Raw genomic sequence first — 14,445 nt, 5'->3', positions numbered from 1 at the left:
GTGAAATAGTTGACGGACCCGGGTTGAGGGGGTGAAATAGTTGACGGACCCGGGTTGAGGGGGTGAAATAGTTGACGGACCCGGGTTGAGGGGGTGAAATAGTTGACGGACCCGGGTTGAGGGGGTGAAATAGTTGACGGACCCGGGTTGAGGGGGTGAAATAGTTGACGGACCCGGGTTGAGGGGGTGGAGATGACGACACAAGTGGGAGTAGAGTTGACAAGTGGAGGGGATTTGAAGGACACGGGAGATTTTTTTTTAAAAAGAAAGGTTAGCAGTGACATGAGGAGTGGGAGAATGGGAAGATGGGATTGCTTCCTAGGGAGCCAACATGGAGTCGAGGGACAGACTGGCCTCCTGTCACTGTATGTGTGTGAGTAAACCTTTCCTACAATTTGGTGACATCTCAATTCCTGTTCACAGTTGCAGATAGTGAAGCCAACCAAGGAAAGTGGGTCGGAGTGGAATCCTGCGATGGAGAGTGGAATGCAGTTACTGAACCGTGATGGACACAGCGTCTCCCACAACTCCAAGCGGCACTACCACGATGCCTTCGTTTCCATGAACCGCATGAGACAACGGGGTCTGCTGTGTGATATCGTGCTGCATGTGGGAAACAAGGAGATCAAGGCCCACAAACTGGTGCTTGCCTCCTGCAGCCCCTACTTTCACGCCATGTTCACCAGTAAGTCTGTCCATTCCAGGGGCGGGCGCTCCACAGGCTGAGCCAGCAGTTAGTCCCCTGCCCCTAAATGCCCGAGGAAGGTGGTGGAGAGCTGACCTCTTCAACCATGGCGGTCTTTGAGATGAGGGGTACCCTCAGTGATGTTAACGAGGAAGATCCAAGTCAGGATGGTGTGCAAGTTCAGGTCAATTTCCAGTAGGTGCTTTTGCTGCTCTCGTCCATCTAGCTGGTTTGGAAGGTGCTGTCTGAGGATTCTCGGGGAGTTGCTGTAGTACACGCTGTGGACTGTACAAACTTCTGTTCCTGTGGGTCAGTGGAGGATTGAGTGAGTGGCTGGGGACGAGGTGTCTATTGGGCAGTGTGTGAAGGTTGAGACACTTGTCTGTTTTTTGAAGATGGGTTCAGGCCTGAAAGGTCAGTAATATATCTTTACCTCTTATGGAGAATGTGAGACTGGCTGAGATCCTCCAGCATTTCTGTGTGTTTTTACTAGCGTCAGAGTGCAGCCCTTGTATAAAAAGATCAGACAATGCCCAGGAGCAATCAAACCAACCCCAGTAGGCTGGAAAGCGTGGAACCCCCATCCCAGCTCCCACCTCCCACCTCACAGGGAGGGGGTCCTGTGTCTCTGATCGTCTCATGTTGTCCACAAAGTGAGGCCAGATCTGTAAAAGTATAGTCAGGAATTATTCAACAAACGCTTTGCAAAGTGGGACAAGGCTCTAATAACCAGTCACTATTTACTCAGTGAAGGACCACCCCTTGTATTCCGTCTGGGCACCCTCCAACCGGATTAACATTGACTTCCATTATTCCACCCCACCCCCCCCCCACCATCACACTCTCTTCTGTCCTCCAGCTCTGCAGAGTAACCCCCTCCCCCAATCAGTTCTCACCTTTCCTCTCCTGGCCTCCTCGTAATCACCCTTTGTCTGTTGGTCTGTGCTGCTCCCCCAGTCCTTTCTCTCCTTCCCCCCCCTCCCCAGTCCTTTCTCTCCTTCCCCCCCCCTCCCCCAGTCCTTTCTCTCCTTCCCCCCCCTCCCCCAGTCCTTTCTCTCCTTCCCCCCCCTCCCCAGTCCTTTCTCTCCTTCCCCCCATTCCCCAGTCCTTTCTCTCCTTCCCCCCCCTCCCCCAACCTCTTCAGATGCCTGCCTGCTTTTAACTCACACCTTGAGGAAGGGCTCAGGCCCAAAACGCCGATTAAACATCTTTACCTCCTACGGTCATTGCGAGACTGGCTGAGTTCCTCCTGTTACAGCATCTGCAGGCTTTGGTGTTTCACCCCAAATTATGCTCTTGACATAGCTGGATGAATGTTAGAGCTAACTTTTTAGAAAGCTCACAGAAGAACTCTTTTCCATGCACTAGTATGTTTAATAAACTAAACTGAACGAATCTCCGATATCTTCTCGTTTACCTCAGTGAAGTTACCAAGAGGGTAATCTCATTTTCTGAACTGTAAGGTATGAGGTTAGGCACATTGCAGTTGGACAATACATTTACAAGAGTTGTCTCCCATGCAGAGCAAGTGGGGCATCTCCTCCCTTCAGCACCTGTGGTGAGAGGTGAAGCAAGCATCGTCGTCTTCTGTCATCAACTGTGTCATGTTTTGTCTCACCTGCAGATGAGATGAGCGAGAGTCGTCAAACGCATGTGACGTTACATGACATTGACCCTCAAGCCTTGGAGCAGCTGATACAATATGCTTACACTGCCGAGATTGTGGTGGGAGAGGGAAATGTGCAGGTGGGTCGGTGACTTTCTAATGTGAATATTTGCGATTCCTGTGTGTATGCTGATTTTTACTTTCTTATGTTGTGTATTTTTATTAAATACATTAATCTCTCTAAACATTTAATCATGAAAAATATGTTAAGAACAGCCCACATAATTGCCCATCTTTGATTACACCACACACTCTGGCCACATTGCACTGATGGATGTTTCACATCATGGATTGGGGCCAATAAAATGGTTTGTTTTGTCTTGGATAAGCTGAGCTTGCTGAGGCAGGAAAGTGCAGAGTTTTCCATTGCACTCCTGACTTGTGCCCTGTAGGTGCGGAGAGGTCTGCCCGCACCATGTGCTGAGTCACTCATCACTGGGCACCCAGTCTCCGACCAGCTCGAGGCCACGATGATGAAGCGAAATTCTTGTTGAGGGGAGAATCGGTGAAGGTGATGCTGTTGAATAGCAAAGTTGTTGCAAGAGTCTTGAAGTGCAAGTATAGTTCAAGCCACTTTTCAGTGGGTGTCTGGATATTGTCCAGCTCTTGATGCTGGCAGATAGAGACTGGTTACATTTCTGAAGGGAGTTGTATTCATCAGTGAATGTTTGCATTTTTGATCTTGTGATGAAAGGAAAAGATGAAACAGTTTAACATGGAACACTACTTCAATAACAACTCCTCCACAAGTGACGTGCAAGGAAGGACAAGATCAGTAGGCACGTGGGCAGGTCCCCTCCAACTCGCAGATAGTCCTGGTTTGGGAATTATCCTCACTGGGTCTATATTCAAGATTATTTTATTGTCATGTAACAAAACTGAAAATGTGATATTACGCTAAATGTATTTTGGGTCAATGAAAGGCAAAGATTTGCTGTCAGCAGAAATTGCCTAGTGCCCTTTACAATCAGAGAAAGAGAAGCAATAGAGAGTTCTTCACCCCCCCCCCCCCCCCCCCACACACACCAGAGTCAATTGAATCGCCTCCAGCACTCCTACAGCCACACACCCTTCAGTGGAAACCAGCACCAACCCAAGCTCCAGATTGCAAACACAATCAGGAAGCCCTCACATCTCTGTTCCAATACCTGGTTCCCCGGAGCCAGTCTCCAGCAGACTGCAACGTGGTGTGAGTCCTCGACTGCAGTCGTCCGCGGCCTACATGGTTCTTCACCTCAAGTCACTAACAGCCTGTGTGTTCTTCAGCCGCATAGTCCCTCACTAGTTCACCACTGTGGTCAGCTCTGCTTCTCTTTCTCAAATGGGGGGAGGGGTGACCTCCCCATTACTGGTGCCCTGCACCAATCATCTACTTCCCTGGAGTTTGCAACCCCTTGTGGCTGCTGCTGACCATAGGCAATGCCATCTGGGGTGCAGAACCCCCGATTGCAGGATTTAAAAATAAACCACTCCTTTAGCAGGCTGTTTAAAGCCTTTATGGAGCCAAAGACAATTCTCTACCCCTGTGGGAGTATCTTAACCACAGAGACAATAATGATTGTGTAAGATGGGCCCACACCTTCTCAAGCATGATTAGATACTGCCTTGTCAGTGACATTCCCATCCCCTGGAAGAACAAACCCCTGAGCTCACTGACCTACATTAATCCTACAACACTTCAGTTTAAAAATTCCCTTTGCTCATTTCCAAACTCCCACCCAATCTCTTCAACCCTCAAAGGTCTTTGTACATAAGAAATTTTTGATCAGCATTGACTGATTGCTCCACCAATGTTGGTGACTCATTCGGCTGCCAAAACTCATTTATTCTGGGCCTTCCTCTTTAAACCTTCTCGCGCCTCAGAACCAAAATCAGAATTTATTTGTCATGAACATGCATCACTGTCCAAATATTAATATAAATTGCATTTTTAAAAATAAATAAATCCATGCAAAAGAAGAGAAAGTGAAGTTGTGTCTTTGGCTCATTAACCATTCAGAAATCTGTTGGCTGTGGGAAAGAAGTTGTTTTTGTTGTATCTCCTTCCTGATGACATTAGAGTGAAGAGGGCCTGGCCTGGGTGGTGGGGGTCCTTGAGGAAAGGTGCTGCTTCCTTAAGACAACATGATATCCTCGATGGAGTGAAGTCTGGTGCCCGTGATGTTGCAGGCTGAGTTACCAACTGTAGTTTTTATCCTGTCCTGGGCATTGGCACATCCGTACCAGACAGTGATGCAACCAGACAGAATGCTCTCCATGGTACACTTGTAGAAATTTGCAGAAGTCTTGGCGACATACCAGATCTCTACAAATTCCTTTGCTTTTTATTGTTGGGACACTCCTTAAAACCAACCAACAAAAAGGGGTGGCGTGGTTAATGTAGCAGTTAGCACAATGCCTTTACAGCACCAGCGATTGGGACTGGGGTTCAAATCCCATGCTGTCTGTAAGGAGTTTCTTCATTCTGCCTGTGTCTCTGTGGGTTTTCCCTGGGTGCTCTGTTTCAAAATATACTGGGTTGTACATTAATTGGGCAGCACGGACTTGTGGGCCAAAATGGCCTGTTCCCATTCTGTATGTCTAAATGTTTAATTTAAAAATTTATAATTTAACCGCTCTGTGGTTATTTGGCAAAGGTACAGTTGGCCAGAGGTACTCTGTGTGTCAAATCATTCTATAAATTAGTTGAAACACCTTTCAGACCTTTGTTTCTTGAAACTCCTGATGTTTGGAATGTCGAGTTGTAGAATAATGGCATTGAGAAAGCCAGATTTGGGGCCGTGGGCCTGTGCTGCTTTATCAAAGGCAGTCTCAGTAATTATTCCTTGGTTCTGTCCCATTGCCCTGTATTAATTTTCCTTTGAGTACTTTTCTCGTCGCTTTTGAAAGACTTTTACATTTTCATATTTTGTATATCTTACGAACACCCTGGCCAGACACAGACGGGTCAAGTTACAGAGGCCAATTAATCCACAAACCTTTGGGATCTGTGAGGAAACTAGAGCACTCTAGGAAACCCATGCAGTCACAGGGAGAACATGCAAACTCCACACTGGGGGCACCGGAGATCAGGATTGATCCGGGTCTCTGGAGCTGTGAGGCAGCAATTTTTCCAGTGGTGCCACCATGCAATTTACTGCCAGTGACCTTCAAACCAGTTATACCTGATCTCAGCTACTCTCTCTGTTTGGAAACCTTTGGTTGTCTTGCCAATCACTATAAAAAGCAATTTAATGGAATGCACTGTGATAATTTAAAACCTTAAACGATGTAATCCAACATCCCACCAGACACTGCTTCCTGCGGCAAGCCTGCTTCAGCTGAATGGGGTTCGGGATGCCTGTTGCAAATTCCTTCTGAGCCAGCTCGATCCATCCAACTGTTTAGGAATCCGGGGATTTGCTGATACACATTCCTGCAGCGATCTGCTGAAGTCTGCACACAAGTATGTGCTCCAGCACTTTGTGGAGGTTTGCAAGACCGAGGAGTTTATGCTTCTCCCACTTAAACAGGTACGGACTAAGGATAGACATAAAGAGTTAGGGTTAGAGCACAGACACAAAGGTAGGACACCTGGGCACAGGTGTGGGGTCTGGACTTGAGGACTTGGATTGACAGAAAAGCCTAGGCTCTTGACACATGAGCTCAGACACAAAGGTCAGAGTTAGAACAAGGATGAGGGCAAGCGTTAGAGTTAGGTCTAACTCTAGGTCTCGGGGACAAAGGTTAAGGTTTGGATTGGGGTGCTGGATTTTGGACCTAGACACAATCCTTAAGGTCAGGGTAAGGACATGAACTTGGACACAAGGGTTGGGCTTAAAAGACAAAGTTAAGGTTAGATCACAAGGGTTTGGCGCAGCCATTCTGAACCTTTTTTGACTGTGGCCACCCCAGGACTCTGCTCAAAGTTTCTGGGCCCCCTTCTGTGTGAAGCAGTCAAGTCTTGGTTTCTTCCGTACTTGTCTCCTAACGACTACATAAAAAATATTTGTATTGGACCCTCCAATACAGCTGTCCCTCCAGCTCAGGGACATCGGGGGATGGACAATAAGTGATGGGATTGCCAGCAAAGTCCACATGCCATGTATTAATGCTTTCATTGCAAAAATTGATTTGTGATGCCACCCATCATTTCCACTCAAAACCGTTGTGATTTGGTGTAGTACCAGGCAGCAGGGAGGCAGGAGAAATGGTTTATCGACACAGACACCATGGCAATAAGCCAGCCTCCTGTGTTGCATTGTGCTGAGAATTTGGAATAATTCCTAAGCCTTTATTTTTTTTTCTCTTTTTCTCCCACAGGTGCTTGATCTGATCTCCAGCGACAACCTGAATGTTCCATCAGAAGAGGAGGTGTACAGAGCTGTGCTAAGTTGGGTCAAACATGACGTGGATGGCAGACGCCAACATGTTCCTCGAGTAAGAAATTATTAATTCCATCAGCAATTCTGTCATCTAATTTTGCGTCAAATTATGTAAACAAGTAGATGAGATCCTCCATCTCAATGTTTCCATCTCTCCTTTACCTGCTCCATTCCCACTTTACTCTCTCACCTTCCACCTTCCCCCCCCGCCAGCCTCCGTGCCTCCACCTCTCCCACCTTTTGAGCAGTACCCTATAACCCCTTGCCCACTACGCTCCCCCACCCCACTTTATAATTGATGTCCCCCCTCCCCAATTTAGTCCTGAACTGAAACCTTGTCTGATTGTTTCTCACCATGAGTGCCGCCTGACCCATTGAGTCTTTCCAGTTTCTCTTTTCTCGCTCAAGAAAGGAGGATTGCTGCCCAGTGTGGAGGTTGGATCTTACTGCTTTAAGGCATGCAATGCAAATAGAGGCCATTCAGCCCCACCCCCCTCCTAACACCATTTTCAGAGAAATTCTCCATTTTGTCCTCTTAGCTCCTGAAAGTTTCTCCCCCTCCCCCCCCACAACTTCATTTTTTGTTATCCTGTTCTCTTTTGATTGTTACTGCACTGAGTTTTGGAATGTTGAACGATCAGGAGAAATGTGGCTGGGCAATGATTCAAGCTTCTTTTATAGTCATGTAATAAAACAAATGTAATTGTAGAGCTCGTCGAAAGAACCAAAGACTTGTTGATCCAAACCCAGGCTTTTATTAGCAAAAGACAGGAGCTATTCACAGGTGGCCGACCAGTCCAGAATGATCCGACCTGGCTAGGGACACAACCCTTTAAGGCCCAGACAATAGGTGTGGCTTAGCTCTCAGCCAATCGCTGTAAGCACAGTCTAGATACAGTAACTATATACACTATGTACATTGGTGATAGATCTGTACTATCACAGTAATATTACATAAAATTGCACTTAGTCTGCTGAGGGAAAGCTTTGAATCCCTCTGTTCCCACCGGAAGGTCACCATGATGACACTTGTATTGGGGGCACAACCCAGAATCCTCTCTGTTTATGATGTGAGTTTATTGTCATATACACAGTACACAGGTTCATGAGATGCATCAACTACAAGTGTACATTAAGTTTCCACAATATGCCAAGACAGGAAAAAGAGAGAATACATTTTTTTTTTAAATTTAGACATACAGCACGGTAACAGGCCATTTAGGCTCATGAGCCCGTGCCGGCCATTTACACCCAATTGACCCACACCACCCCCCCCCCGGTATGTTTTGAATGGCGGGAGGAAGCCCAACCCCCCAGGAAAAGCTCACGCAGACATGGGGAGAACGTACCAACTCCTTTCAGACAGTGTGGGATTCGAACCCCGATTACTAGTGCTGTAGCAGCACTAACCGTGCTGCCAAAATATGAAAGGCTAGATAAATATTCACAGTTGCAGACAGTGCAAACAAAACAGTGATGTTTCAATAGGGCAGACCGATCTTTTGATGGTCCCAGAGAAGTTTATCATCAGGGTCAGGGAAGTGAATGTTCTGGACCCTCTGCCTGAAGGTAGCAGTGAGAAGTGGTTGTGACCAAGGGTCTTTTAGGATGTTGGCTGCCTTCTTGAGGCAGCATCACACATAGAAGTTCTCAATGGTCAGAGGTTAGTGCCTGTGATGGACTTTGAGAGGTTGTGCGTGTCCATTTATTATGATAATTCAATGCAAAGTGAGTTGGGTTATGCATGCTCAAGGCCCCGACTCTTGTTGTTGCTTGTCAATGTTCCCTGTGGGGAGAGTGACCCTTCAGCCTTTGCCTTTTCATGTGGTTTGCAGCTTGGTTAGAGTGGTGGTTATTTTGAAGATGTTTCCCCAGCCCGACTAAAAATGTGTGAATTCCTCAGCTGATGAAGTGTGTGCGCCTTCCTCTCCTCACCCGGGACTTTCTGATGAGCAATGTGGACACCGAGCTCCTGGTCAGACACCACTCAGAGTGTAAAGATCTCCTCATTGAGGCGCTGAAATATCACCTCATGCCCGAACAGCGCGGAGTCCTCAGCAACACCAGGACGAGACCTCGGCACTGCGAAGGGGCTAGCCCTGTCCTTTTTGCAGTGGGTAAGTACTGCTGCTCAAGTCATAGAATTGGACTGCACAGAACTGGCCCTTCACCCCAACTTGTCCATGCCAGCATGATGGCTTTTTGGCCTAGTGCCATTTTCTTGCATTTTGTCCATACCCTTCCTATCATATATCTGTCCCAACATTGTAATTGTGTCTGCTTCTTCAGAGCTTTTTCTGGTAGTTCTGAAGCCAACCCTCTGATTGAGCTTGTTGTTATTTCTCCCCAGTTCATCGTCTTCCTTGGTTTGGTGTCCAATTTGAATGCATTAGACCAGCCATTCTCAACCTGTTTTTGGCTATGGCCCCCTTATCAATCTGCTCAAAATCTATGGGCCCCCTTCCCTGCGAAGCAGTCAAGTTTTGATTTCTTCTATACTTCTCTCCTACTGACTACATAAAAAATGTTGCGCGAGATTAAAAGAAAACAAGCTTTTTATTTAAATGTGCTACATATCCCATTAGCCCATATTGACCCAGGTGAGAATGACTGCACTTAGAGCATCCTTTGACAGTAGTGGTGCAAGCTGTTAACTGCAGAGTCACCCAGCACGGAAACCTTGCCCGACAGCTCTGCACCGGCCAGAGAAGATCCATTACAGTAATGCTAAGCTCCTCCCTCATTCTTCCAACATACCCACCATCTCACCCCCTCCCCAGATCCTACTCCTTACCTGCCCTCTTGGGCCAACTTACAGCAGCTATTTAACCTCCCAGTCGCACGCGCCTTTGGGACGTAGGAGGAAACCGGAACGCCCGGTGTAAATCCACGGGGTCACAGGGAAAGCACACAAACTCCACACAGACAATACCTGAGGTCAGAATTGAACCCAGGTCACAGGAGATGAGAGGCAGCAACTCTACCCACTGTACCACTGTTGTTACTTAATAGTACTGGCCCTTTGGCCCATGATGTTATGCTGACCCATATATACCCTCTCATCAATCTAAACCTTCCTGATCTCACACCCATAACCTGCTATTTTTCCTTCATCTATGTGCTTATTAGAGTCTCCTAAATATCCATATTTGTACCAGCCGCCTCCACCACCCCTGGCAATGCATTCCAGGCACCCACTCACCCACCATGTTCTGATTAAAAAGAAAATAAAACAACTTACCTCCCCTCATTTTATTCAGGTGTCCTCGGGCATTTGCTATGGTCGTGCCCAGGAAAAAAGGTTCTGGCTCTCATAATCTTGTAGACCTCTAAGTCACCTTTTCTTCACTCCAAAGAGGAAAGCCCTAGTTCTGCTAACCTTGCCTCGTAAGGCAGGTTCTGCAATCCAGACAGCGTCCTGGTAAATCTCCTCAGCACCCTATCCAAAGCTTCCTGTCATGATGCGACCAGAACTAAACACAATATTCCAAGTACGGTTCACCAGAGTTTTATTGAGCTAATAATTAAAGAGAAAGTGAGAAAAGATGGGCAGTATTTTAAATGTTGGCTCTAAAGAGACGGATCCATCGTAACTAAAAGTCCACTTCATCTTGATTATTGGTGTTAGACTCCTAGTGAGTGAAAGTCTGCCAACACTGATCGTAGTGAAAAACCTTGAAGAAGGGCTCAGGCCTGAAATATTGGTAATACTGTATATCTTTACCTCCTATGGATGCTGTGAGACCTGCTGATTCCTCCAGTATTTCTGTGTACAAAAGAACTTATCAACCTACTGGAATAGAAGAATCACGATACAAGTCCCATTTTTAAATTAACACGCTGGGCATTTTTGGATGAAGCTAAGAAAAAAAGGGTTTGGGGATGGTTTGTACAGGGGATTGACTGCTGAGTTCATGTAATGCTTTAGGCCTTCTGAGGATTAATTTTTCTAATTTGTTCACTCGTTATTAAGCCCAATGAAGTAATGACATTTTAAAACAGAACACAGTATATCATTAATGAAGGAAATAGAATTTCAAAATAATATAAGGCATACGAGGAGCCCGTTTGGCCCATTGTGCCCATGACAGCTCAGAATCCTGACCCAACCTAATCACAGTCAGACCACAGCTCCCTGAGCACTCCTCCAAGTTAATTTACAGATGGGAGCTTCTGCACCCAAAAGGTTTTTATTAAAAATGTACTCCACTTTGTTTTACAATTTCATTGTTTCAAGTAACTTTAATTGAGAGTAGAGCAAGCAATAAAAATAAATGAGGTGAAAAGAAAGGTTCCTTCCTACCTTTTGGGATGAGGGAGACAATGACACTGACCGTTCTTTTTCTCTCAGTGATGTGGCTTTTCCCACCGAGTTCCTTCAGCAGATTTGTTTTCTGCTGATGTACTATCATATACTCATGTATTCACTGAATTTTTTGGGCCAATATTTTGGGTCAAATTTGTTGGCGGGGGGAAGGCGACCTTTACATGGATCATACTTCTGACTGCAATAAGTTCAAGGTGGAGGGAGCTCAGATGGCCAGGACTGGGTGGCGAGTCCACATTTGGGGCCTTGGGAGCCCAAATTGGCGGGTGGCCATGGCGAGGATCCACGGTCAGGCCACGTGGAGCTCCAGTGGGTGGGGCCAAAGGTCAACTTTGACATGGTATCGACGATTACACTAGTATCTATGGTATTAACTGCTCTCTCTTCCCACAGATGCTGCCTGACTTGCTGAGCATGTACTACCATTTCTATTTTGTTTCAGGCTCTGTACACGTGCAGTATTTTGCTTTGCATCAATCCGTTCCCCCAGTGTTGGATCAACCTCCTATTCTCTCTGTGGGGTGGGGGGGGGGGTGGAGTTTCCAGCATTTTCCTGTTTTTATTTTTGGGTTTTAAGCATCTGTAGATTTTTTGTTACCATCCTTGACCACCTTGGACTTACCATAACATTTTGAGTCAGCATAACTGAGTTATAATTATAGAGAACGTTGGATAGGAAACAACCACATGCAATTATATCACAGGTGCTGAAATCTTCAAGGTTCAGACTTGTGTACGGGGTCGTACTTCAGAACTAACAACATAGAACAAGCAATCAGACCATGTCCCACTCACTCTTATCAAAAAGTGTTCATTCACTCCTGGATGCTTCTATACAGGCACAGTCTCACAGGAGCCTCTGGAAACTTCCCACCTCTATTATATGTGCAAAATATAGTCACAGACTTCAGCCCCACTGAACCCCCTCCCCAAATCAATTTAGAGCAGTGGTTTTCAAAATGCCCCCCCAAACTCACATTCCACCTTAAACAATCCCTATGCCATCGGTGCTCTGTGATCAGTAAGGGATTGCTTAAGGTGGAATGTGGGGGGGGGGGGGAAAGAAAAAGTTTGAAACCCATTGTTTTAATCGTCCTTCATTGACTCGTTATGAGATGGTTTCATAACTCTAAAGGAAATGGGCCAAATGACCATTTTCTCAAGCAAAGTATTTCAGTGACAATTGGGTCTAGAGCAGTGGTTCTCAACCTTCCCTTCCCACCCACAGACCACCTTAAGCAATCGCTTACTAATCACAGAGCACCAGTAGTATAGGGATTGTTTAAGGTGGAATGTGAGTTTGGGGGGGTGCAGCTTGAAAACCATGGATTTAAAGCATCCTGTTGGTCACAGATCTGTGGCCCATCTCAAATCACTTAATTGTTTCACTTGAGTTATTGGAGAATTAATGAGGGGCCCTCATCAAAATGAGCAGATAGGACTCATTTCTCACTGGATTCAGGCCAGAAACCATGAGGTTGAATGTAATTGGCAGAAGAATTGGAGGAATGTACCACTGGGTTTAAGAACAGCTTGCACAAAACTGCTGGAGAAACTGAGCAAGTTATGCAGTAGTGATAAAAAGACATAACCAACATTTCAGGCCTGAGCCCTTCCTCAACATATGAACAAAAAGGCCAAGTTTTAGGCTGACAGTCTGTCCACGGTCTGGCATCACCTCGAGCTGGACGTTAATTTGTCCTCCAGTTGATGGTGTAGGCTAAATAACGGGCAGAAAGGGCACTTGCCTGTTAAACGCGGCATCCTGGGGTCCATAGGCCATGTGCAGCCTCGTCATTCTCGTGTGCATGCTTGAAGAGGAGTCAGTGCGACAGCAGCGCCCGAAGGTTTATGGCGGGTAAATCTCCTGCCTCACCCTGCTGAGAGAGTTTCTGACACTGACCCTGCATGTCCTCCTTTTTGGTAAGTTGGAAGTAGCTACCTGAATAAAATAGTGCGGGGAGGAGCACAATGTCATTACTGGATATGGGTGGGAGCATGCAAGAGAAAAAAAGCTGCACAGTGATAGGAGCAGTTGCTACCCCTCTACTATCAGACTCCCAAACAACAGCCTCCATCAGAGACTCATTTCAGGACCTATTTTGCAAGTTATTTATTCATGAATATTTTTTCTCTACATTTGCACTGTCAGTTTGTTCACATTCCTTTCTTTGTTTACATTTCTGTCTCTTGCATACAAATTGTAGTGTGAATAAAAGCTCTCACGACTGGAGGGAGAACAAACGCTTTTATTAGCTTATAACTAAGGGTAGGGTCTCACAGTAGTCTTCCGAAGAGTTCTGGGTTTAGGCGAGAAACCAGGATTGGATGTGAGCAGATGGGGGGAGCCGGGAGGCAGGGCCAGCCATCAGCACAGTACCTTACCAGTGAATCCCAGTTCATTGCACACATCTTTTTCTTGCACTACCAATGAGTAGAAATTCTGCCTGACCCACAGGAAAAAGAATCTCAGGGTTGTATGTGATGTCATGCATGTACTTTGACAATAAATGTGAACTTTTAAGCTTTGAAATTGGTCAGAGTTTCGGGGGAATGAGAACATTAAATATTTCATTTGATGAGCAGTGGGGGGTTGGGACTCACAGGCTGAAAGGGTGAAGGAGGCAAACCTCTTGAAGAACGTCTCTGAGCACTCAGCCAACCCTGGCCAGCAGAATGAGCCAAAGTCCATTTGTAACTAGATGGATACAATGGGCTGAATTGCTTTCTTCTGTGTCATAGACTCATCTGAATTGTTACCACCACTAGAATTGCAGGGGAAAAAAATCTGCCTGCCTTTTCTTTAATGGAATCTATTACTAGGGAAGATGAAGAGCCAAGTTTTTTTTTGTGTTTCAGAAACCAGTCCAGGTTTATTCAGGGAGGCAGTTTTAATGAATGTGGGTGAGGAACAAATCTAAATCCGGGTGCATGAATCAGCAGATCTACTTTTAAAAAAGCTTCTGGGGACAGGCCCCTTGGGGAGGGTTTCAGCTTTGTACATCGGCTGTTTCTGCAGGCTGACAGCTAATTAATCTCTCAATTTCAACCCATCCTCTGGTCCGCGCGAGTCACGAGTCCCCTTGCTGCGCACCGCAGTAGCTGTGAAGAGGCAAAGCATTCACCTGCTACCCAACACTAGCACACCCCCCCTCCCCTACCCAAGAGTACATCTTCCTGCACTTCTGCAAAGATTAACTAGCTTCGACATCTGGGCAACATTTATCTCCTGTTGATGTGTCAGAGACGTGCAATAATAACTCAAGAGAAACCAAATAAAGCGTTGTATCATGCTTCCTTCTCCTGTGCAGTATAACTGTGACTTCATGATAATCTTCACATGGTCTGCATCGGTGATGGTTGCTTGATACCGGGGCGGGGGGGGGGGTGGGGCAATAGAGCC

General features: G+C 46.2%; 1 protein-coding gene across 1 annotated transcript in view; it reads left to right on the top strand.

Annotated features, from left to right (window-relative positions):
• klhl17 (kelch-like family member 17) overlaps positions 1-14,445 on the top strand; it is a 59,537-nt gene that overhangs the window by 25,041 nt on the left and 20,051 nt on the right. The window contains exons 2-6 of the mRNA XM_069918363.1: positions 424-685; positions 2,310-2,431; positions 5,642-5,863; positions 6,654-6,770; positions 8,619-8,832. Coding sequence (XP_069774464.1) covers positions 475-685; positions 2,310-2,431; positions 5,642-5,863; positions 6,654-6,770; positions 8,619-8,832 — 886 coding nt within the window. The 5' untranslated portion in view covers positions 424-474. The remainder of the gene's footprint in view (positions 1-423; positions 686-2,309; positions 2,432-5,641; positions 5,864-6,653; positions 6,771-8,618; positions 8,833-14,445) is intronic.

Source organism: Narcine bancroftii, chromosome 2, assembly GCF_036971445.1.
Source record: "Narcine bancroftii isolate sNarBan1 chromosome 2, sNarBan1.hap1, whole genome shotgun sequence".
NCBI lineage: Eukaryota > Metazoa > Chordata > Chondrichthyes > Torpediniformes > Narcinidae > Narcine > Narcine bancroftii.
The sequence above is the reverse complement of the archived record's forward strand: the minus strand, read 5'-3'. Positions and strand labels throughout refer to the sequence as shown.